Source organism: Lactuca virosa, chromosome 7, assembly GCF_052849685.1.
Source record: "Lactuca virosa cultivar CGN04683 chromosome 7, Lactuca_virosa_CGN04683_v6, whole genome shotgun sequence".
Classification (NCBI taxonomy): Eukaryota; Viridiplantae; Streptophyta; class Magnoliopsida; order Asterales; family Asteraceae; genus Lactuca; species Lactuca virosa.
In genome coordinates this window covers 242,593,407-242,620,413 of record NC_136432.1, presented here as the reverse complement: position 1 = coordinate 242,620,413, position 27,007 = coordinate 242,593,407, and the positions used below count along the sequence as shown (strand labels likewise).

The following is a 27,007-nucleotide window of genomic DNA, read 5'->3' as shown; positions in this document are numbered from 1 at the left end:
CGCTCAACCCGCGGAATGTAGCGGGCGCGGAACATGTCCCTGAACTGCTCCTAAGTAACAGCAGCTCTCTGATCATCAGTGTACGACCCAGTCGCAAGTCTCCACCAGTCCTTGGCCCCAGACCTAAGCAGGTTCAGAGCACACCTGACCTTCTGGTCAACAGGACACGAGCAGGTGAAGAAGCACCCCTCCACATCTGAAATCCATCTCATAGCCTTGATGGGATCTTGCGTACCATCAAAAGTAGGGGGCTTCGTGTTATCTAAGTCCCTGTACTGAAAACCTCTACCAACTCCTCCCCCAGCCACTGATACAGCTGATGCAGCTGCTGCGGCGGCTGTCTCTGCAAGAGCTGCGTAGCGCTCATCAAAATACTCCACCATGGCGGTCTTAATCGACCCGAACATCTCCGGTAACTGAGCCCGGACTGCAGCAACAACCTCATCATGCAGGATCTCTCGAATCCTGGCATCCAACTCCTCTGTACCCATCTGCACCACCGGCTCAGGTGCTGTCGGCCCCTCCTAACCTCTGTCCCCTGATCCTGATCCCGAACCGGATCCAGCCACGAAGCGCCTCGTCATCACCATTCTGAAACATACCACAAGATATCAAATAATCCATACAAATAACTGGGAGCCAACTCCCTACTAACCCTAGGGGTTGTGACTTCCTTGCTACGCGTATGGGTCCTGTGCTTTCAGTAGTATGGGCCCCTACTACCTTCCACACCTACCCACATTTGTCTCAAGTATCACCACAACGCCCTAACTGAATACACAACATGGCGAGCGCTCAATCCTCACTCCTAGAGGAATGCTAAATATTTCATAAATGGCCTACTGGCCTCTCACATAACCCACCTATCCTTGAAACTTGCACCAACCCTGCAGCACTAGTGTATGCTAGCCATACATAATACTGGACCCTATAGACTTTCGAATATCCAACCCTACCCTAAGCTCCCAATCAAACAAGAACAGAACATAAGGCTAAATCAAACATTCTCAGGCTATAAGATCTTAATTATGTATAACCATAATGCATACACTGAGCAGCTACAGTAATGATGTCAATTTCATATAAGGAAAACCCTAGGCTAGCAGGCATCATATAATCTGGCAATTCTATCATGCAATTCCTGAAGATTCCTAGCCTCCCTCTAGCATGCTGTTTTAACATATCACATAATCAAATAACTGTATGATATTTTGGGGTCTACTTACTGGCTCCGGCTGATCGTACACTCTGCATCCTCCTTTACTTATTTTGAAAACCATTTTAAACCATTTTGAAAATCTTTCCTTGATTTCAGATTGGATTCACACGAAGGTTCCTCCAATTCACTCAAACCAAGGCTCTGATACCAATTTATAACACCCAAAAATTTCAAACCAATTTAAACTTTTAAAACATGTCAAGTTCATCGAAACATTACAACTTTGTTTTCAAAATATTATTTATCAGAGTATTCCCAGAAACATAAACACAATGTGAGGAGCTGTACGATCATGCCTTCGCCTTGCCGCGATCCCCTGATGTACCTGAAACAATAAATTGAAACTGTAAGCCCGAAAGCTTAGTGAGTTACCCCCAAAATACCGATACACATACAGTCCACATAACCATATTAGTAATAACATATCATAACAAACTGAAACAGCATGCAATGGGTCCACAGATTTACGAGCTGGATTACCCCCGAGCCCTCAGTACGAGTCTGGAATGCCTACCGGGCCCTCAGATCATATCTGGAATGCCATCGAGCCCTCAGTACGAGTCTGGAATGCCTACCGGGCCCTCAGCTCGTATCTGGAATGCTCTCGAGTCCTCAGTATGAGTCTGGAATGCCTTGCCTGGCCCTCAGCTCATATCTGGAATACTCTAGGGTTTGTTGGTTAACGCACGGAGCAGTACAACCTCAACCCATCCCACATAACATGTAACATATAACATAACTATTGAGCATGCAATAATCATATAACATCATAGGTAGTCCTACAGATCTACCTAACTGGAATAACCACTAACATGCAACACTAACTCATACTCAACATCTAACACTACTAGGATAACATATTCAATGGGCCGGCCTTGGTGCCTTAGACTCCTTAGTATAGTGAGGATAACTCACCTTGCAGATGTCGACTCGGTAGATAAACTTTAACCCTCGGATCACTGCCACAAACTCCACCACCTATTACCATAGTATAATTATACCCATAAGTCCTTAACCTTATAAGGTATTCCATAACCCACCAGTCAACCCCTGGTCAAAGTCAAAGTCCTCAGTCAAGGTCAACAGTCCATGTTGACCTTAACTCGCCGAGTACCCTCGGCTACTCGCCGAGTTCCTTGAAGCACTTTCCAACTCGCCGAGTCATCGAGGTGACTCGTCGAGTTCTTCCGATTCTCGATCAAACTTTAAGGCCACCCGTCGAGCTTCCTTCTTGCAACTCGACAGATACACACGCATACATATCCTGGAGAAAACTCATCTGACTCGCCGAGTTGTTCATACAACTCGCCGAGTCTATGGCAATCTTCATCGGACTCGCCGAGTTGCTCATCCAACTCGTCGAGTTCAAGGCCATCTTCATACGACTCGCCGAGTCAACCTTGAGACTCGCCGAGTTCCTTCAGCTCTTATGCCATACAGACTCATTTAAGCCATGCAATGGCTCCAAATTACATATCCAAGCTTCTAGAGCATGCTTTTCACGTAAAGTTTCAAACTTTACGTGTATGCATGGCTAAAAAGGCTCTTAATGGCAATTCTAAGCTCTTAATGGGGTTACATGCACAAGGAGGGTCTCAATCACCCCCAAACCCGCAACTTTATGACTCTAGGACTTAGAAAGGGTCCAGATCTGAAGTTACAACTTCAGATCTAGCACATAGCTCCCCATCTCAACTCAAAATCCATAAAACCCTAAAACTCATCCAAAAGAAAAAAGATCTAGAAGGAAAGGGAAGTAAAGATTGCAACTTGATACCTCCAGAAGATGCTAGCTGAGGTAAGTTCTGCTTCCCATACCTTCCTTGCTTCAACTCCTTTGCTCTTCAAGCTTTTCCCTCCTAGCCAACCTTCTTTCCAAGGCTTAAATCACACCAAGAAGAGTACCACACGAATTAGGGTTTCACTGAACTCTCAAAGACTGTAAAGAGGCCAAGGGAGGCTGAGGTTCCTTTAAATAGGGTGCAAAACCCCGAGATTTAGGGTTTCACCTGCCAGCTCCTACTCGTCGAGTCCCTTCATGGACTCGGCGAGTAGGTGACTAAACACGCGTATCAAACCCGTTGCTACTCGACGAGTAGGGCAACCAACTCGTCGCGTAGGCCTTAAAACCAATTAAATTCTTATTTAAACAATACCTGGAAATCGGGGCGTTACATATTTCCTTACACTTTTGCCTTAACCTTAATTCATACTTTTACCACTTTAGTTTTATTTCTTTACACTTTTGCCTTAACAGGAACCTTTTCCAATTCATATTTTTGTCATTTTACTTTTATTTCTTTACACTTTTGCCACAAAACTTTCACTTTTACTTATTTACACTCTTGGCACTAAAGTTTGATGATTCTTTACACTAACACCACTAAACTTTGACAACCGCCACTTTTGTGCCAATTTTTTTTTAGAAAACTTTAAATTATTTCCAACCAATTTTTTTAGGAAACTTTAAATTATTTACAACCCATGCGAAGCATGAGCTCTTTCCTAGTTATAATAGCAGTATGTAGTTCCATTCATGAAAATCAATATATTGCTGATGTAGTTTATTTGTTTCACAGACAAATCAATGCTAATAAAAATTAGATGTTATAACAATTGTTAATATTCCTTAATTTATGTTGACAGTATATAATTAGGATTTATTGAGATACGTTTATCTACTTTTGAAATAGAATTATCATATATTGTTGAAATTGAATCTACTCTAATAAATGAAGATTCATTTTGCCACATGTCAATCTCTCATAAGTTTTGACACTTGTCATTTTGTGGTATTTTTGAAATAAATAATATCAACATGTCAATTTCTAGGTTTTTTTAATATTTAAAATTAAAAAAACCAAATAATACACATAGTTATATAAGTAAAGTATTAAATGTAATAAATATGATTATGAATTGCAATAAATATGTTTTTTCCTTCTTTATTTTAAAATTTAATTTTAAAAAATACTTAATGTTCACATTTTGATATTTAATTTTTTAATTAACTCATGTAATACATGGGTTTCACACCTAGTTATCTAATAATTAGGATTTAGTTATTGATTATAATTTATTTTAATTTTTTAAGGTGGGCATTCATAAGGAACAATCGAAATATGACTCCTGAAGAACACAACACACATATTGCACTGTATTCTCATGATGAGATTGAAAAACTTAAACAAAAAAGATCATAACTTAACGTTCAAAGTCTTTGTATTGATGCAAATCAAGAAACAATGACCAAACTGTTGCAAGGTTTGAAGAGGCTTCTTCCTAGTGAAGAAAAGACATTGTCAATGGTTTATCTCCATGAAGAAAATGGTAGTGACAATGAAGTCAAGAAGGTCATTGATATTGTCTTGTCAAGGATTGGGACACAAAAAAAGGCTCATGCGTATATAATTTTGGGCATAAGTCTTTTTGAAACTAATTTTGATTGTGTTTGTCAAACTGTTTTTAGTGTGTTTGTTATTGGTTGTGTTTATTGGTTTTGTTTATATCGATAACTGATTTGATATCAAAATGTGTATTGTAATATTGGTTTGTCAAAACTGATCATGATTGTGTTTAATGGTAATTGTTGTTTGTCATTGATTGAGGTAATGTACTTCATAAATTGCACAGCGTTGTTTATTATGGTTGAAATGGTAATACAGTTTATTTATTATAGTTTAAATGGTAATGTATTTTGCTTGTAGATTATGTTATGGTAATATACTTTGTTCTTAAACGGAAATGTCCTTTGTTTGAAGATTCTTAAATGGTAATTTACTATTTAGATTACGTTTTTGGTTGTATTCTTATAAATATATATTTGTTATTTGTTGGTAAAACATATTATGTATTTTGAAGTATAAATACATATTTATTATTTTATTATTATATGTATGAAATACAAGTTCAAACAAAAATTATAGTTTTTGTACTATGTGTATATAAGAAAGCTCAATATGAAAACCCGAAAATGGTTGCGGCCGAAGTGGAACGCATTGCATTGTTTGCTTGAGGTTGCAAGTTCAATTCCGGCATAAATGATTTTAATAACAAATTTTATAAGAGTTTTAGATAGGTAGGGTAAAACCTTTTTTTTTTTGAAAAAATTAAAGTGATAATGACTTGAAAGGATAACTAATTATATATTGTACAAATTTGGGCACTTAACTTTTTTTTTTGGTGCACTGTTAACCCTTAAATTTGTAGTTTTGTTTAAAACATATCATTATTACCTATGATATTACCTGTAATAGCATGTAAAACATGTTTTAAGGGGTTTGAGTTCCATCTCCGGCAACTTTTCTGGTGTCCCTTACTTCCAACGGCATTTCCGGTTTGGTCTTTTGACAGCCAGAGCTTCTTCTGGTAGTAATCCTTGTCTCTTCTTTCTCTTTCTTCTCTTTTCCGACGATTTTCTCTTTCTTCTCTTTTCCGACGATCTGATGAACAACAAATCTTCAAACTCTTTTTCTTGTAATTAATGAACACACGATCTTTGAACTTCAAGAACTCGATTCTAGGAAACCCTAGAACATGATCTTGAAACCATAAACCCACTGATATCTTGTGTTCTTGAAATTGTAAACCCACTAAAATCATAAACCCTATAACACGAACTAGAAGCTCCTAAAATTGTAAGTTCAACGGCTTTCGAGTTCTAAAATCATTTTAAGAAATGCTCAAGAACACCATTTTTCATATTTGAAGTTCAAAGGGTTTTTTAAGTTCTGAAACTATTTCAAAAACTCTGAGGGTTTCAATTCAATTTTCAGATTTGTGTTCGCATATCTAAACCCGATTTATAGGTTTGTTTCAGAAAAGAGAGAAAAGATAAGAAAGAGAGCAAAGAGAGAAACACCAAATCTGGAAAATATGTGAAACACTCAAGTTCACCGGAATATCTAATTTGACCGGAGAAGATAAGCGGAAAAACCATACTTTCACTGGAGGTGGAACTCAAACCCCCTAAAACAGGTTTTAGCAGGTAATAACTATTTATTTTAAACAAAAATACAAGTTTAAGGGTTAAACAGTGTACAAAAAAACATTAAGTTACAAAATGTATTCCTATAATTGATTACCCTCTAAGTCATCATCCCAAAATTAAAGGTTCTTATGTCATTTTGCCACATATTAATGGCCAATATATCCAATTTTCACATCTAAACAAACAAAAACTGCTTGGTTATTCTAACGTGAATAACAAAATATTATGTGAGCAAAAAAGGAAAGAAAACTAGATTGAATCCAATACTTTAAAGCAAAGTAAACGTAAAACAAAAGTTACATATTTGCGACAGCAAATTCGGCATGTTTTTTCTCTGCTATCACATCAATTCTTTCACCAACAAACACAAAAACAAAAACTACGACATCTCTTTCAACAAAAAGAGTCTTCCCCGTCATTGTTGTGATGACCCTGCTGCAGGGGCGGCTTCCGGCGGTGGAAGTGGTGGCTTCTGCTGATAACTTTGCTCGCCTGTAGGTGGTGGACCCATTGTAGAATTGTAAGCTGGTGGAGGGTATTGTTGGTGAGGTGGAGGCGGTTGTGGCATATATCCATACGGTGGTGGTGGATAATACTGCTGATAAAACTGACCACCACCTTGAGGCGGCGGTGGCGGTGGTGGGTAGGCGGCATACTGTGGACCACCACCTCTATTCTCACCTGAACTTGAACCAGAACCTGAACCACCTTCTTGTGAACGAATAACAGCTCCCATCCTCTGAGGATCCATGGACGGATAAAACGTCCTCTCATGGTGCCCGGGTGGTGGAATATTAAAATATTGCATATGAGGCGGTGGAAGAGGAGGAGGAGGTGGTTGGTCTTGACTAGTCAAAGGACTTACCTGGTTATTCTGATGTGAAACAACCGCCCTGGGTAACAAACCACCGTGGGCCACCTGTCTACCTTCATCTGACGCCATTTCACCTTCTACTCTCTGGATTTGTGGTCGACCCCACATTAATTTCAGCCTGAGCCCATTAACAACCAGTTTATTCGAGAGCTCCTCCGCAGCTTTCTCCGCCCCTTCTCTGGTGGTGTACGTCACAAAAGCACAAGCTCGTTGAACCACCATCTTCACCGACTCAATTTCACCATGGGTGTAAAATTGGTCTCTAAGATCCTGCTCTGAAACTCTCTCATCGAGTCCTCCAACGTATAAAGTTCTAATACTCTCGTCATCCGGTGGTTCTAAAGATGGCATTTCACCGGCTTTGTTCAGAAGTTTCAGAGCCACCGGATCATTCACACTGAAATTTTTTGAAAATTAAAAGAAATTTGAAGAAATGGAAGAAGAAGAAGAAGAAGAAGAAGAAGAAGAATGGAAGATAGTTGAGGATTAACTGATTAGTAATTACATACCCGTAGTAACGATCTTTGATGTTCTGCTGTGAAAGTTCACCGGTTTCTGGCATTTCATGGCGATAAGGACATTCAGCACCTCGTGTACATTCACCTCTGATGAAGAAACTACAAACATGTGCACGATTTCTCTTGTAATAAGGTGTTGTTCTTTGAAGCTTCAAGATCGTATCATTTGGGCGAGCTTTTCCGTATGATGATTCATAATCTAAACCAGCTCTTGCCTGGAAAAACAAAATTGGAGGCGAGATGTTTACAGAATTCTATGAAGGTTAGAATTTATTATGAATTTTGAATTGACATACCTTGCGATCATGTTCTTCCGCGAAGTATTCCCTGTTGACATCGCTTTTGGGAATGGAATCATGGGAGGTGATACTGAGTGCAGTATCACGAACTTGAACTGGTAAACCATATTCGAGATCTAGAAGACAGACTTGACAAACGTTTTTCAATTTGCTGCAAGTTTGGCAGATCTCGGTTTTCTTGTATCGTGCATCACGACCAGGTCTCCACCTGAAGACTGTGAATGGCCTTGTGCAGATCTTACACTCCTTGTCGTAATCTGCTTTTGTCTGTAGAAATTCAGAATGATAATTAATCTCTCTTGTATTGAAATTGAATGAATGCATATATTGGTGTAAAGAGATTACCATTCGAATGTATGGATTGTCACCTAGACATGATTCACATATGATTGGAAAATCAGAGCGTTCCCAACCATCAGCTTCAACATCTCTTAGTATCCTATGTGCCATGAATTCTGCAAAACGCGAAATGATACTGTTGAAAACTTGATGAAAATGGGGATTTTGAGAGACGGATAGATAGAAACCACAGATAGAGCTAAAACCTAACCCTAAATTATTTGAACAGCTTAAAGTTTGAATGAAAGACAAAACGCCACTAGAAATCGAAAACTTTGCGGGATACGATCCTAATTTTTACATGGGAACCACCAAATCATTCAAAACCAGATAAAGGTATGTGACGAAACGAAAAATAAATCGATTACCTGGCTATGTCTAGTAGCAGTTTCGAATGGAATCACGAGATACAATCAGACGACGGCGAGGTTAAGGAGCAAAGTTAGGGTTCTTCGTCGGAGTGTATTCCGATTTATCTGTGGTAGGGCTTGCAGAAGAAGAGGTTCACAGATTAAGGAAAGGGGAAATCCGAGTTTCCCTTTGCCATTTGCTAACGCGCAAAAGTGGAGCCCCGTATATAGATCCGACCGCCTCTTTAAATTTCGGATATGTGTCAAATTTTTCATAAAATATCCAAAACTTTTTTTTTTTTTTTCTGATTTAAAACAAAAAAAAATTAATTTTTTTGTAAATTAAAACTAACTACAATGACAATTCTTTTTATTTCGTTAGGATATAGGTGCAACTTGGTTTTTCAAAATTTCTACTGTTATTAGATAATATCAAGGTTGTAAAAATCGTTCGACGGTTGACTGGTTTTAAGGGATTAATTGGTCTTGGCGGAGATTAATCGGGGACCATAGATTATTAAAAAACTAGGCGAATCCCCGCGCGTTGCGCGAGAATAGAGTTATATAGTTAAAATAATAACTTTGACCAAATTATTATTTAATATTTCTACTTTGAAACAAAATGTTAGTAGTAAAGCAAACATATAGTTAACATATTAGTTTTATTAAACATTATAGTTTTGCGCAAGAATAGAATTATATAGTTAAAATAATAACTTTTACCAAATTATTATTTAATATTTCTACTTTGAAACAAAATGTTAGTAGTAAAGCAAACATATAGTTAACATATTAGTTTTATTAAACATTATAGTTTAATTTTTAAGTCATTGTGATATATACAATTATTTGATAATTTTATAAATCGTTTAAAATTGTGTAAATTATATATGAAATGAATGATAATATAACGGGTAACAAAACGTATGAACAAAAATATGAACTGCAACTTTTAGTAACATAAACATAGAAAAACATCTATTATAACATTTGTATTAAAAAAGATATATATATATATATATATATATATATATATATATATATATATATATATATATATATATATATATAACGAATAATAAAAAATATGAAAAATAAACACTATAACTTTTAATAACATAAAAACACTAAAACATCTATTATAACATTTATATTAACTCTTCATATTTAAATCACAAATCTCTTCAAATACATTAATGTTTTTAATGAGCAAAACTTTACAACCTTATAAAAGACAGGAAAATAAAAAGTTATTAGTGATTACTAATTAATAATCATAAGTTAAAAACTCTTGAGTTGTAACTAATAAATATACATAAATTAGAAAACTCATGAGTGGTAGTGTGAGTTTCAAATGAATGCGGTACTTGGAAATGTATTATTATTATTATTATTATTATTATTATTATTATTATTATTATATTCGTCTAAATAATTGGTTTTGATGCATCCTTTTAATCCCTTCAATTATTAAACATAAAGATATTTAATTATAAATTTATAACATACGTAGGTGCATATACATGTTAAACAAATCACATATAATATATATATTTTCGTAAATGTCATATGTAATTCTTGTCGTAGTAATATGGATAAATTACTTTCATATGAAGAACATATCATGATAAGTCTATCATAATTACATATCAAATGTTCAAAATTATGTTATCTTTTAAATATTGTCTTTTAAATATGTTGTGTAGGATAACCCAATAAACAAATAATAGAAAATAAACATAATCAAATTAGAAAAACTACAATCAAATAAATAAGAGCATTGGGTGGTTGAATATATAAATAAAGATGTTACATAAACATACATTTAAATCAAAAGAAAAAACTAACATTCGTCAACTTTGCTCAAACAAAAAAACCTATATCCATTTTATGAATCTTCTTTCTTCATTTAACACCATTCAACCATAGAAACTTGATGACAATTCTTCACTAACCTGCAATCAAAATATTTTTCTTGAAAAAGAAGAATCAGAAAGATATTCCAGGCAAAACATTGATGTTTGGAGAGTCATATTCAAGATTGAGTAATACACACAAATCACATATAAAGATTAAATGAGAAACTGAATATAAAGAAAGAATAGAAAAGCTTCATTTGTTTTGGTTGAAAGAAAAAATCATATTACAATTACCATCGATGCGACCAAACTCATTTCTTCAAATCATCATATTTGGATCGTGAATGCTTCAACTATATGAAAACTTTTGAATCACAATATCTTCAAATCCTTCTTACATGTAAGATTTTATATAACACAAAAGACACAAAAGATTAGCCTTTTATAGTAAACTTTTCACTAAATGCTAATTAAACATAATATAAGTTATAAAACTTTTGAGTGTTAAATCATAATTAAGAAAACTTTTGAGTTGCATTAGTTAAAAAAGGGGGTTTCAAATGAATGTGGTTTTAGAAAGTTAAAAAAGGGGGTTTCAAATGCATGAGATTCAAGAAAAAATGCTAGCTTTATAAGTATGTATGATATTAAAACTAATCAAATATTAATATATCTTAAGAAAAACAAGTACTTCAAAATTAGAAACTAAGAAATTTTGTAACTTGAAACTTTGAAAATACGAAAATATGAACATTTTGGTATAATATTTGAAATTTTGAATATTTGAAAATTTTTAAGTAAAAAAAATCAATTTTTTGAAATTTTTTTTTTAATTTTTAATTTTTTGTTTACTTTTTTGACTTTTGTTGACCGACTACTCCCGCCAAGACCGATTAATCCCGCCAAACCCGATTAATCCTAAATTTCTGATTAATACCCTAATCCTTGACGGTTGGACAAGTGATTAATCCACGATTAACCGACGATTAATCCTGATTTCTGCAACCATGGATAATATTAAATTGGCCAAATTCCTTGTTTACACTTATGATTGAGAAGATATCTTTTTTCATCCAGCAACTTTACATTCACTCTATAAAAACAACATGAATCTATTGTAATCAGTTAATGCAACAAATAAATTGTTAACCAACTCATAACGTATTAATCAAACAATGGAAAGGTGTTAAAGGCAAATAGAAGTTATCATTTTGCACCTCTAAGACTGTTTTCTTGGACTATTTCTTCACATAGGCTTGATATTTAGCTAAGTTTATTGGTTCCTTTTTTGTTTGGGCATTGTTAGCCCTTTTGTAACACCTGGTTCCGAAAGTGCTTCGTTGCTAGGGGTTGCGGCCCAATCATCAGTTGTCATGGGGTTAGGGCCTTGAGAAAGGAAGGATTTGGCCCATTTCAGATGTGGGTATTAGGGTATACGAGACCCAAGTGTTTGATTGTGGCTTCGGAGGCCAAGGGCATACTCGTAATTCGACATCTCAGTCCTTTGAGGATTTGGGTTCGTGTTCGGGAAGTTTTTAGGTAATGAGGAGTTATAAGAAGCGTAGGGATTCTCGCCACTTTTTCATGGATATAAAGTTCGTCGGAAACGGACCCCAGATGAGGAAGATATGACACTTTGAAGTTATTGTCAATTTTGGCCCCTAATGGAGAAAAGTGGCAAGAAGGTACCATGCATGCAAGGTGGCATGCGCGAGAGTACGCCCAACGTAAGTTGGGGTACGCCCAACGTAAAAGGTTGCTTGGACGCGGGTGTTGAGAAGTACGCCCAGCGTACGTTCAGAGTCCATAAACCCTAATTTTTAAGGTTAAGCACTATATAAGGAACATTATAACTCAAACCCTAGCCTCCTTACCAGCCTCCCAACTTCATAACCCTAGATAGCCGTTCATTCCTCATCCTTGTATGATTTTGGCCTTGTGAAGCTCATTGTGGTGTTTAGAAGCTTGAAAGGAGAAAGAAGAAGTTGAAGAAGAAGAACTTGAGTAGCTTGAGCTCAAGGATCTGAGATAGCACCACTATTTGGCACTCATTTGAGGTAAAAAGCTTCCAACTTGCCTCATGAATGCTTAGATCTATGCTAATGGAGTTTTGGACCTTTTTAGGTCCCAAGAATGGGTTTTTAGTGATCAACCTCGTTTCTAGGTCTAGGGTTGCCACCCTTAGTGTCATATGAGTCCCATAAGCAGTAAAGTTTCAATCTTTAAGGTCCATTTGTAACCATGCATGAATCTAGCCATTTCCATGGAAGTTTGTGGCTATATTCCAAGTTTGGGTTCATTTGGTGGGTTGCAAGCCACCAAGTAATCGACTTTATGGATTAAGACGTTGAAGAGGACTTGGATCTGTGATTATAGCCTATGGAGTAGAGTATTAAGTGTTTAATGGGAAAAGAGCTTTACAGAGCAGTACGTTGGGCATACATGCAGGTACGCACAGCGTACAAGCCACACAACAGGTACGCGTTGCGTACAGCTGAGTACGCCCCACGTACTCATCAGATATGGGCTTTATGTCTTTTAGGCCGCGGTTTGGGTCAATCTTTGGACTTATCAGCTATTGGGCCTTAATGGGCCATCAGAAGTCAGATATTGGACTAAGGACATGTTTGGGCTTAGGGAAGGCCCATTTGAGAAGTTGGGCCCAATTTACAAAATTAGGCCATTAGTGGGCCTTTAGTGGACTTAGAAAGATTAGATGGAATTGGGCCTTGGATATGGTCCAAATTAGAGCAGCGGTAAAATGGTCATTTTACCCTAAGAAGGATTATTGGTTTTGGACTAAGTGCTATTTGGTGTTGATAGCTCGGGGAGCCGAAGGATTAGCAGTTCGGGGAATTGCCAGTTAGCAGCCAGAGGATTATCTGCAAGTCTTCAGTAGTGCAAGGTGAGTCTCCTTACTGTTTGTATGGGTTTAAGGCCACAATGCCGGCCCATTTAGTTTATGTATGCTAGGAAGACCCAGGGGTTAGCCTTAGGCATTATGCATGAAAGAACAGAAAGCGGCTCTTGGCACACAGTATGCTATTATGAATGGTAGGAAGACCCGGGGGTTAGCCCTAGGCAGTATGTATGAAAGACCAGGAGGTGACTCCTAGCACACTATATGCACATTAGCTAAGTAGAGTAGTATGTATGCTAGTTGTCTTTGTGATACTTGAATGGAAGACGAGGAGGCGGCTCTTGGCACTTGTCTGTAAGACCCAGGGGTGGCCCCCGGCTTGGCAAGAAAGTCCATGTGGCGGCCCGTGGCATAACGGCAAGACTTTGTGCGGCACATAGCAACTTATTTGATATATGATTGATGCGTACGGCTCACAATTATGTATGGCTCAATTGATATGTATGGTATGTGGTATCTGGGGAACTCACAAGCTTCGTGCTTACGGTTTAGAATTTTAGTTTCAGGTACCTCCAGTTTTCAGATAAGGAGCTCGGGACAATCGCAGCGCATTCACCCATATTATTCCGCATTATGTGATCTTTGGGATTAGACTCTGATCTTAGTTTAATTTAAAATGTTTTCAATGTTTGGAACAAGGTTGTTAAAGTGTTTTCAGTAAACCATTTTAAAACTTATTTAAATCAAAAATGAAATTTTTGGTCTTGGGTTTTGGGATGTTACACCTTTAGCTAGCCATGTCGAAAATACCTGATCCCGAATTATCCGCCCGATTTTTTCGGGTATCAGGTAAATCGGGTATGGGGTTACTTTTTTCGGGTATTCGGGTAACCCGATTCTTTTTTCAGGTCGGGTAAAGGGTATATTTGTTGGGTTCTGGGTATACCCGATACCCAATTTTTCTTTAAAAATTAATGGTCGGATAATAAAAACCATTTATCCCTGTATGGTATATGTCCGTCCCAATTCCCTCATTCTATTCTCTCTGCGGCTTGATTTTTCGCGTCAAAAAAAACCCTCGTCCATCATTCGCCAGATCGCGCATCATCACCGATCATCAATCATCGTCATCGGGCATCAGGTCATTGTCAACGGTCATCAGGTCGTCGCCGGTCATCAGCTCGTCATCGCAGGTCAGTTCTCGGTCTCGTACTGGTCATCAGTTCTCGCCTTTTTTTAGTTAATCATATGATATTAAGGTGCGTAATCTTGGATTCTGAATCTGATTACTCCGATTTCAGCTATACACTTTGATTTAGTGTGAAAAATCGATCACCAAATATACCTAACGATTTCGATTTTGAATTTACGATTTTGTAGTGCGCATTTGTTTCTTTTTTTTAAATCCTTTATGCTTGTTGCTCTCCTATTCGCATTCTGAATCTTGTTTTTACTTGGTTATGTTCACTTTTTGGTGTTCTGTTTGCATTCTTGAGTTTTTGATGTCAAACAAACGAATGGTGGATCGGTGTAGTGGAATGTAGTATAATAAATTTGTTATAAAGATACATTATGGGAATTGAACATCTTTTTTAAAATAGATGTTTGGTATGTAGTAACGACAATTGTTTATAAAAAAACACAACACAAGGTTTGTTATAAACTTCTGTCACAAAACCTAACACGTATGAGGGAAGAAGAATTATTGTGAGACACCAAGACACTTGGTGAAAACATAAACTTGACATAGTGGTTGACCTAATTTAGTCTTGAAAGCTTTTGATATGAAAGATCGAATTGTATATTTGTAGGTTTGTTACAATGAGATCTAAACTAAAGTATATAGACTAAACAGTGAAGTTAACTTAGGAAAAGACTAATTACAATACATATACAAGGAAAGTAGATATATTCTGAATATACGTTAACACCCCCCTTCAAACTCAAGGAGGTTGATGAGAGACCAAATCGAGTTTGGAGAGTAGGAGATTAAAGCGACCCGACAGGAGAGCTTTGGTGAAGATGTCGGCTGTCTAATCAGTGGTAGTGATTGATAGAAGACGAACAGTATTGTGAACAACGTGTTTATAACACCGTAATTTTTCAAACAGATTTTTCATTTTAAAATCGCATACTTTTCATAACATATTGTATAGAAATCTCGTTTATTCAAATTACAAGCACAACTCCCTTAATAATCCAGGATCCTCAAAATATAACTCTTTCTCTGGTGTGTACAATCAAGCCGGTGCCGCCCCGCGATCCTGAGAAAATCCTGAAACACATAACACATAACACGGTAAGCACAAAGCTTAATGAGTTCCCCAGAATACCACATATAACACATATTAGCCACTCGAGGCTATAACTCTGTGGGCCCCCTGGCCCTAACTCTGTGGACCCTCTGGTCCAAACTCTGTGGACCTTCCGGTCCTAACTCTGTAAACTCTGGAATACACACAACATAAATCACATAGAAATAATGCAGTGCAACACATCACATACATAGCATATAAGATACTCTGTCACATAACTCTATTACCACTCAAGGTAAAGTATAGTGAGAAGACTCACCTCGCATGATGTCGGATACCCTCTCGTGCTCGATAACCCGACCTAGCCTCCTCCTATCAAAATGATAACATCTCTAATAAAAATCCTCTCATGTTCTCATCCCTAATAATGGGTAGAAGACCATTCTACCCTTCTCTAACCTCTCTTGAATCAGCTTGACCAAAACCCCAAGGTCAACTGAAGTCAACTCTAGTCAACGGTCAAACTTTGACCAGACTTGTCGAGTGCACATGGGTGACTCGGCGAGTCCAAGCGTGTCCCTTGAATCCTCCTACGGCCTCTCACGGCTCGTCGAGTTAACCCTTCACTCGACGGGTTACCACGGGTCACGAATCGCGGGGCAACCCGACTCGACTCGTCGAGTCCCCTTATGGACTGGACGAGTTTCCTCCATGGCAACACTCAAAAGACCTTCTGAGGTCAGATATGTTTCTCTAACCTATAGATCTGACTTCCCAATGCTCAATAATCACGTAAAGGTCCAATCTTTACACGCATGCAGCACACATAAGGCTTCTTTCGGTGAAATAGCTTCTAAAATGGCAACCTAGGCTCATATCTCAAAGGAAACAGCATAAAGCCGAATGATTGGGACTCTCTGGACCTCTTAAGGTCCAGATCTAAGACTTTCTCCACAATGGGACCTCATATGCATCATAAACTATCCAAGGAAGGGTAAAGAAAACCCTAGATTCAAGGATTTACACAAAAACAGAAGGAAAGGGGCTAAATACTACCTCAAAATGGAGATCCTTGCTTAGATGTCTCAGAATAACAACCTCCTTTGGTCCTTCAAGCTGAATCGCTTCACTTCATTTGAAAAACCACACCAAAATTACTTGATTTCATCACAAGAACTCTTCCTTGGCTCCAATGGCGATTTAGGGTTTCTCACAGGAGATATGAGGCGCACCCAAGGTCATAAGTTCCTTTAAATAGGCTCCAACCCCGGAACTTAGGGTTTTCTCTGCCCAACACCTACTCGGCGAGTCCATCGTTGGACTCGTCAAGTCCGCTCATTAAATCCACGCGACAATCTCGACTCGACTCGGCGAGTTGGTCCCTCAACTCGTCGAGTCCCTCCTCAAATCTCAAGATTAACATACACAATCATGTCCCTGGAAATCCGGTCGTTACAATTCTCCCCCACTTGAATCAGATTTCGCCCTCGAAATCGCTCCTCCTCCACATATAGATCTAATTCAATAACCAAACAGCACCATCGAAAGGGTCTCATACCACACAACTATCTTCCTTTCTGGGCACCTGAATCCAAACAGGAACTCCTCCCTGGAAAAGGACAGACCCATCTGCCACTATGCTACCCCTTCTGACTCTCAAGCATCTGGAACTCTAGTAGCCTGACACACAACGAGACCGCCCTCTCCAGTTGTCACCACGTTATTCGCTCCTCAAATAACAAACCCCGATAGCTCGCCGCCCCTCTGATTCTCTAGTGGGAACCGATAAAACAAGCCAATGCCCAGAACTGGCTACCGATCACTCGTCCCAGACATGATAAACAATCCAGATCATAAACCAAGGAGTGGAAGGATCACATCACACCAGGGACTCATCCACTATACTACAATCACAACCCTTCTGAACAACGAACCCTCAACACCCTGTCCTCAGACACGAACAATGCCTATTCTTGTTAAGAAGCGTCCCCCGACATCTGACAAACATAAACCTCAGCTCCCTTCTCAATATCCTTTTCAAGACTGAGCACCAGGTCATCTCCCGATCCAACAATTGAACCTCCAAAGGTTACCCATTGCGTGTACCAAGACGCCTCACTGACTTCCTTGTCAATGCAACTATCTCTGCCCTGTGTGACACACAAGTCATGAAGTTCGCTTCACCTCAAGCGAATACGGAATTCGACTCACTCTCGACCTCTGTCGTCTACTGCTTATTGGTTCCATGCGTTTTGCGGTTTTCTCATACCAACGAATTGACCCACTCAGGTCTAAGACACCAGATGGAACCAATACCCCCTTCCAAAGGAATTCATATTTGAATCCGGAATCTCATTTTGCCTACTCAATACACCACTAGGATCGAACTCAACTCGAGAGTCTGGTCCGGCACAGAGTTGGAATCACTCATCCCAATGAACCATTCAACTCATGACTCATGACCCGCAACCCATGCGTTCCCCACTTATCCACTTCCCTTTGGTTGCGACAACCACTACTCATTTCAGAATATAACGACTTCCGACAAATATGGAGACCCCAGTCTCTTTCCTGATCTGGCCCCCAGGCTCCCGAATACTCAACCCAAATAAGGCTACTCAAGCCTAAGAACACTCCTGCGTCATGCTCTGATCAACAAATAACGCGGCTCCCTGCCGCACCGTGACACCCTCTTACTGACTAGTGGGTACTACGGCTCCCCGCAGTATCACAACACCCCCTCGCTGACTAGTGAGTACTACGGCTCCCCGCACTATCACAACACCCTCTCGCTGACTAGTGAGTACTACGGCTCCCCGCAGTATCACAACACCCTCTCGCTGACTAGTGAGTACCACGGCTCCCCGCAGTCTCACAACAACCTCTCACTGAATAGTGAGTACTACGACTCCCCGCAATATTACAACACCCTCTCGCTGGCTAGTGAGTACTATGGCTCCCCGCAGTCTCACAACAACCTCTCACTGAATAGTGAGTACTACGGCTCCCCGCAGTATCACAACACCCTCTCGCCGACTAGTGAGTACTACGGCTCTCCGCAGTATCACAACACCCTCTCGCTGACTCATTGAAACTGCAGCTCCCCGCAGTCTTACCGCACTTACTCTTACCACTTCACAATCTCATCCTCAGGTTGACACCATATTGCGATCATTAACTCATGCTCTGCGGCCCAGCATAGATAGGTACACACACACACCCATTCGGGCTAAGCATCACTACTTCGGACGACCACCGTCGTGACAAAACCTCTTTTTCTCGCTGCGATTCACATTCTCAAATAAATCCATTTGATGCCAATTAGTTGAAGGGCCCCCACCGGAACCATAGACACTTGATACACCACTCGTCATCTCAAACTCAAACTCAAAATAATCCGAGATTTTAGGACATTAAACTCGGATACCCCAGAATATCATCACAACGCCTCGCAGTGTCTTGACTCTACCACTGATCTCATACTCATGGCATCATACTCAGATACCGTATTGCTTCCTTGGAACCTCGCAACCGGTCTTTCTCTCGTGCCACTTGTAACCCCGGAATACTCCATCTCCCAATTTAAAACACGGAGAAATTGCCAACGACTCAGAACACGAGTTGGCAATCCGAAACTTCCTTCTCTATTGCTCAACACTCATGCAAGAATACTCATAACGACCCTGAAGTTGGTTGCCCAATCAACTTCTTCCCTTCCCATACTGCATATAATAGCCCATACTCTGAACCAGAAATTCTCAACCGCCGAACTAATCTCAAAGCCAACCACCTCGAATTCACCATTTTACCCTTGAAGGATTCCTAACCACCATAAGGTATCCGACCAACGGCCACTTGCCGTGGAGACACTCATCCTTTCTCAAACACGTACCACATGCACTATCTCACTCTGCACCTCTCATTGACCACCAATAACCCTGGTCTCAGGAATCCGTACCGTAGGCCTCTCTATCCAGTTCTCTAACCGCTCTTGAACAAATCTCTTATCTCCTCAAAAGTACCCGGTTCTCCCCCACTCAGGGTTCGAACCATCACCAATTGGTTCGCCAACAATCTATCCCACATACTGTTTTTACCAATCACATCGCACCTACTCTTGGAAGGTGATACACAATGCTCGATGATCTCCCCGATGGAGGTCAAGCAATTCCAAATACCCCGAATCTTCGATGAAATCCTCAGAAACTTCTCATCATGACTACCTTTAGTCTTTCAGAATCTCGTACCATCCCACTACCGGACATCTCGATTGTCCAGTCGTAGCCCTGACTCTCAGTCTGAAAATAACGAACTATCATATTCCTCATCCTCGACTCTTCAACCAACGTTACATCACGTGGGTTGTAATAAGAGTGGAGTCCTCATTACCACACTCGATACTCATCATAGACAATAAGAGCCACCGCCCCAATATTCTCTTCTTGATCGTCTGCCGCTGCAGCTAATACATGCCCTACTAAGCTGAAATAGGGTGTATCCTTGTCCTTAATCATCTCAGTCCCTGCTGACAACCTGCTCATGCCCTAACATTACCTCTCGGCAGACATACTGCCTAAATACTCTGATGAAAGATCGTAACCAAAGCTACCCCATAGGACTCACCCCCAATCTTGGAAACCGAAAATCTTAATACCTCTCATGTTCCCCACAGGAACAAAAATAACACCGCTCAGGTCACAGAAAATGACATCTCCACCATCGGCTGATTGCTCAACTCATGCCGTAATCCTCCATAACCGCCATCTCTACTCATTCTTGATTCTTGCGACTCCAATTGGCATCTCACCAATAATCCCTCGGAGCTAACTCGATTTCCCTTTTAAGGGATGCTTCACTAAAACTCGTTCATCATGGCCCTCTAGCCCCATACTCTTTCACCTCTGATCTCGGTCTAACCAATCACCACGGAATAACTGGTAGAACCAATAACACTAACTGCCACGGGTCACGGTACTCGAACCATGTGGCCACCTCTCGATCTGCTATGAATCATGGTACCCGAACCATGTTATCTCTTCTCAATCCGCTACGAATCATGGTACTCGAACCATGACATCACCTCTCGATCTGCTACAAATCATGGTACTCGAACCATGGAATCACCTCTCGGTCTGCTACAAATCATGGTACATGAACCATGGAATCACCTCTCGATCTGCCACAAATCATGGTACACGAACCATGAAATCACATCTCGATCTGCTGCTTAAAACCTCCGGCATGTTCCCTGTATCGAGTATGGGTCCTCTGCTTTCAGTAGTACGAGCCCATACTACCTGCCACATCTACCCATACTTTCCACACGGACCATCCCCAAGTTCCTAAGTAGCTTCTCGACCTTCTTAATCACCAACCCCGTCATGCGTGTTCGCTCCTCTGCGAAATATCCTACTCTGTCAGCGTACTCATCTGACTAGGGTTACCCTTTCCTAGGCTCTTCCTAGGTTCTCACACTTCTCCGCCATCAGCTGCTAAAGAACTCCTTATGATGCCAGCCATGTACCTCCTGAATATCGTCATATTCACTTAGTAGCTGACTCTCATCGTCAAGAGTTCCACAAAGCACGAAGCAAGCAGCATTCGGGCATCGAATAATCTTTACCAACATGCAAAACCACTCTAGGTCATTACCCACTTGCTCTCCTCATACTCAAAGGATACCACCGAACTCAAGCAACTATACCCCACGCGGGCATCTGACTACTCCCTCAGTAGACTCCTGAAATGCTTATCTAGGTATCTCTCCTAGATTACTCCTCTACTCAAATCCCTCTCTAGGGGATTTCCGCTGAATACTCTTACTCAACACATCACAGATAACAGTAACTCCTAGGCTAAGGCATCACAAATCAGGCCACTCTAGACCTAACATATGAAATACCTAGCCTATCTCTAGAATGCATAATATCTCATAACATATCTCATAAATATCTCATAATACAACGTAAGGGTATTTTGGGAAATCACCGTTTGGGCTCTGGCTGATTGTATACACTGTTCCAACTCGTATTCTTCTAGAAACTCTTGCTCGCTTTAGAAAAATCATTTCTTTGAAATTTTTTCTCAAATCCTCAGTTTGAGTCCAGATTTGCCCGAAGGCGCATCCGAATCCCTCAAACCAAGGCTCTGATACCAACTTATAACACCGTAATTTTTCAAACAGATTTTTCATTTTAAAATCGCATACTTTTCATAACATATTGTATAGAAATCTCGTTTATTCAAATTACAAGCACAACTCCCTTAATAATACAGGATCCTCAAAATATAACTATTTCTCTGGTGTGTACAATTAAGCCGGTGCCGCCCCGCGATCCTGAGAAAATCCTGAAACACATAACATATAACACGGTAAGCACAAAGCTTAGTGAGTTCCCCAGAATACCACATATAACACATATTAGCCACTCGAGGCTATAACTCTGTGGGCCCCCTGGCCCTAAATCTGTGGACCCTCTGGTCCTAACTCTGTGGACCTTCCGGTCCTAACTCTGTAAACTCTGGAATACACACAGCATAAATCACATAGAAATAATGCAGTGCAACACATCACATACATAGCATATAAGATACTCTGTCACATAACTCTATTACCACTCAAGGTAAAGTATAGTGAGAAGACTCACCTCGCATGATGTCGGATACCCTCTTGTGCTCGATAACCCGACCTAGCCTCCTCCTATCAAAATGATAACATCTCTAATAAAAATCCTCTCATGTTCTCATCCCTAATAATGGGTAGAAGACCATTCTACCCTTCTCTAACCTCTCTTGAATCAGCTTGACCAAAACCCCAAGGTCAACTGAAGTCAACTCTAGTCAACGGTCAAACTTTGACCAGACTTGTCGAGTGCACATAGGTGACTCGGCGAGTCGAAGCGTGTCCCTTGAATCATCCTATGGCCTCTCACGGCTCGTCGAGTTAACCCTTCACTCGACGGGTTACCACGGGTCACGAATCGCGGGTCAACCCGACTCGACTCGTCGAGTCCCCTTATGGACTCGACGAGTTTCCTCCATGGCAACACTCAAAAGACCTTTTGAGGTTAGATCTGTTTCTCTAACCTATAGATCTGACTTCCCAATGCTCAATAATCACGTAAAGGTCCAATCTTTACGCTCATGCAGCACACATAAGGCTTCTTTCGGTGAAATAGCTTCTAAAATGGCAACCTAGGCTCATATCTCAAAGGAAACAGCATAAAGCCGAATGATTGGGACTCTCTGGACCTCTTAAGGTCCAGATCTAAGACTTTCTCCACAATGGGACCCCATATGCATCATAAACTATCCAAGGAAGGGTAAAGAAAACCCTAGATTCAAGGATTTACACAAAAACAGAAGGAAATGGGCGAAATACTACCTCAAAATGGAGATCCTTGCTTAGATGTCTCAGAATAACAACCTCCTTTGGTCCTTCAAGCTGAATCCCTTCACTTCATTTGAAAAACCACACCAAAATTACTTGATTTCATCACAAGAACTCTTCCTTGGCTCCAATGGCGATTTAGGGTTTCTCACAGGAGATATGAGGTCCACCCAAGGTCATAAGTTCCTTTAAATAGGCTCCAACCCCGGAACTTAGGGTTTTCTCTGCCCAACACCTACTCGGCGAGTCCATCCTTGGACTTGTCGAGTCCGCTCATTAAATCCACGCGGCAATCTCGACTCGACTCGGCGAGTTGGTCCCTCAACTCGTCGAGTCCCTCCTCAAATCTCAAGATTAACATACACAATCATGTCCCTGGAAATCCGGTCGTTACAATTCTCCCCCACTTGAATCAGATTTCGCCCTCGAAATCGCTCCTCCTCCACATATAGATCTAATTCAATAACCAAACAGCACCATCGAAAGGGTCTCATACCACACAACTATCTTCCTTTCTGGGCACCTGAATCCAAACAGGAACTCCTCCCTGGAAAAGGACAGACCCATCTGCCACTATGCTACCCCTTCTGACTCTCAAGCATCTGGAACTCTAGTAGCCTGACACACAGCCAGACCGCCCTCTCCAGTTGTCACCACGTTATTCGCTCCTCAAATAACAAACCCCGATAGCTCGCCGCCCCTCTGATTCTCTAGTGGGAACCGATAAAACAAGCCAATGCCCAGAACTGGCTACCGATCACTCGTCCCAGACATGATAAACAATCCAGATCATAAACCAAGGAGTGGAAGGATCACATCACACCAGGGACTCATCCACTGTACTGCAATCACAACCCTTCTGAACAACGAACCCTCAACACCCTGTCCTCAAACACGAACAATGCCTATTCTTGTTAAGAAGCGTCCCCCGACATCTGACAAACATAAACCTCGGCTCCCTTCTCAATATCCTTTTCAAGACTGAGCACCAGGTCATCTCCCGATCCAACAATTGAACCTCCAAAGGTTACCCATTGCGTGTACCAAGACGCCTCACTGACTTCCTTGTCAATGCAACTATCTCAGCCCTGTGTGACACACAAGTCACGAAGTTCGCTTCACCTCAAGCGAATACGGAATTCGACTCACTCTCGACCTCTGCCGTCTACTGCTCATTAGTTCCATGCGTTTCGCGGTTTTCTCATACCAACGAATTGACCCACTCAGGTCTAAGACACCAGATGGAACCAATACCCCCTTCCAAAGGAATTCATATTTGAATCCGGAATCTCATTTTGCCTACTCAATACACCACTAGGATCGAACTCAACTCGAGAGTCTGGTCCGGCACAGAGTTGGAATCACTCATCCCAACGAACCACTCAACTCATGACTCATGACCCGCAACCGATGCGTTCCCCACTTATCCACTTCCCTTTGGTTGCGACAACCATTACTCATTTCAGAATATAACGACTCCCGACAAATATGGAGACCCCAGTCTCTTTCCTGATCTGGCCCCCAGGCTCCCGAATACTCAACCCAAATAAGGCTACTCAAGCCTAAGAACACTCCTGCGTCATGCTATGATCAACAAATAACGCGGCTCCCTGCTGCACCGTGACACCCTCTTACTGACTAGTGGGTACTACGGCTCCCCGCAGTATCACAACACCCCCTCGCTGACTAGTGAGTACTACGGCTCCCCGCACTATCACAACACCCTCTCACTGACTAGTGAGTACTACGGCTCCCCGCAATATCACAACACCCTCTCGCTGACTAGTGAGTACTACGGCTCCCTGCAGTATCACAACACCCTCTCGCTGACTAGTGAGTACTACGGCTCCCCGCAGTCTTCCAACAACCTCTCACTGAATAGTGAGTACTACGGCTCCCCGCAATATTACAACACCCTCTCGCTGGCTAGTGAGTACTACGACTCCCCGCAGTCTCACAACAACCTCTCACTGAATAGTGAGTACTACGGCTCCCCGCAGTATCACAACACCCTCTCGCCGACTAGTGAGTACTACGGCTCCCCGCAGTATCACAACACCCTCTCGCTGACTCATAGAAACTGCAGCTCCCCGCAATCTTACCGCACTTACTCTTACCACTTCACAATCTCATCCTCAGGCTGACACCATATTGCGATCATTAACTCATGCTCTGCAGCCCAACATAGATAGGTACACACACACACCCATCCGGGCTAAGCATCACTACTTCGGACGACCACCGTCGTGACAAAACCTCTTTTTCTCGCTGCGATTCGCATTCTCAAATAAATCCATTTGATGCCAATTAGTTGAAGGGCCCCCACCGGAACCATAGACACTTGATACACCACTCGTCATCTCAAACTCAAACTCAAAATAATCCGAGATTTTAGGACATTAAACTCGGATACCCCAGAATATCATCACAACGCCTCGCAGTGTCTTGACTCTACCACTGATCTCATACTCATGGCATCATACTCAGATACCGTATTGCTTCCTTGGAACCTCGCAACCGGTCTTTCTCTCGTGCAACTTGTAACCCCGGAATACTTCATCTCCCAATTTAAAACACGGAGAAATTGCCAACGACTCAGAACACGAGTTGGCAATCCGAAACTTCCTTCTCTATTGCTCAACACTCATGCAAGAATACTCATAACGACCCTGAAGTTGGTTGCCCAATCAACTTCTTCCCTTCCCATACTGCATATAATAGCCCATACTCTGAACAAGAAATTCTCAACCGCCGAACTAACCTCACAAGCCAACCACCTCGAATTCACCATTTTACCCTTGAAGGATTCCTAACCACCATAAGGTCTCCGACCAACGGCCACTTGCCGTGGAGACACTCATCATTTCTCAAACACGTACCACATGCACTATCTCACTCTGCACCTCTCATTGACCACCAATAACCCTGGTCTCAGGAATCCGTACCGTAGGCCTCTCTATCCAGTTCTCTAACCGCTCTTGAACAAATCTCTTATCTCCTCAAAAGTACCCGGTTCTCCCCCACTCAGGGTTCGAACCATCACCAATTGATTCGCTAACAATCTATCCCACAGACTGTTTTTACCAATCACATCGCACCTACTCTTGGAAGGTGATACACAATGCTCGATGATCTCCCCGATGGAGGTCAAGCAATTCCAAATACCCCGAATCTTCGATGAAATCCTCAGAAACTTCTCATCATGACTACCTTTAGTCTTTCAGAATCTCGTACCATCCCACTACCGGACATCTCAATTGTCCAGTCGTAGCCCTGACTCTCAGTCTGAAAATAACGAACTATCATATTCCTCATCCTCGACTCTTCAACCAACGTTCCATCACGTGGGTTGTAATAAGAGTGGAGTCCTCATTACCACACTCGATACTCATCATAGACAATAAGAGCCACCGCCCCAATATTCTCTTCTTGATCGTCTGTCGCTGCAGCTAATACATGCCCTACTAAGCTCAAATAGGGTGTATCCTTGTCCTTAATCATCTCTGTCCCTGCTGACAACCTGCTCATGCCCTAACATTACCTCTCGGCAGACATACTGCCTAAATACTCTGATGAAAGATCGTAACCAAAGCTACCCCACAGGGCTCACCCCCAATCTTGGAAACCGAAAATCTTAATACCTCTCATGTTCCCCACAGGAACAAAAATAACACCGCTCAGGTCACAGAAAATGACATCTCCACCATCGGCTGATTGCTCAACTCATGCCGTAATCCTCCATAACCGCCATCTCTACTCATTCTTGATTCTTGCGACTCCAATTGGCATCTCACCAACAATCCCTCGGAGCTAACTCGATTTCCATTTTAAGGGATGCTTCACTAAAACTCGTTCATCATGGCCCTCTAGCCCCATACTCTTTCACCTCTGATCTCGGTCTAACCAATCACCACGGAATAACTGGTAGAACCAATAACACTAACTGCCACGGGTCATGGTACTCGAACCATGTGGCCACCTCTCGATCTGCTATGAATCATGGTACCCGAACCATGTTATCTCTTCTCAATCCGCTACGAATCATGGTACTCGA

The 27,007-nt window shown here is 41.0% G+C and overlaps 1 protein-coding gene across 1 annotated transcript; it reads right to left on the bottom strand.

Moving 5' to 3' along the window:
* Positions 1 to 6,459: 6,459 nt before the first annotated feature.
* LOC145124577 (zinc finger CCCH domain-containing protein 40-like) lies at positions 6,460 to 8,799 on the bottom strand. The gene is made up of 5 exons (XM_079059981.1): positions 8,608 to 8,799; positions 8,246 to 8,355; positions 7,898 to 8,167; positions 7,593 to 7,816; positions 6,460 to 7,480 (listed from the first exon to the last, which is right to left on the bottom strand). The coding sequence occupies exons 2-5, from the start codon at positions 8,348 to 8,350 to the stop codon at positions 6,625 to 6,627; spliced, it is 1,455 nt and encodes a 484-aa protein (XP_078916107.1). The 5' UTR covers positions 8,351 to 8,355; positions 8,608 to 8,799; the 3' UTR covers positions 6,460 to 6,624.
* Positions 8,800 to 27,007: the final 18,208 nt, after the last annotated feature.

Bases quoted from the DNA above. Each gene is read 5' to 3' on its own strand.
- LOC145124577 (XM_079059981.1), bottom strand. From the start codon at position 8,350: ATGGCACATAGGATACTAAGAGATGTTGAAGCTGATGGTTGGGAACGC. The intron at 8,168-8,245 runs GTAATCTCTTTA...GAATTTCTACAG, and splicing joins ACAATCCATACATTCGAATG to ACAAAAGCAGATTACGACAA. The intron at 7,481-7,592 runs GTATGTAATTAC...AAAAAATTTCAG, and splicing joins ATCAAAGATCGTTACTACGG to TGTGAATGATCCGGTGGCTC.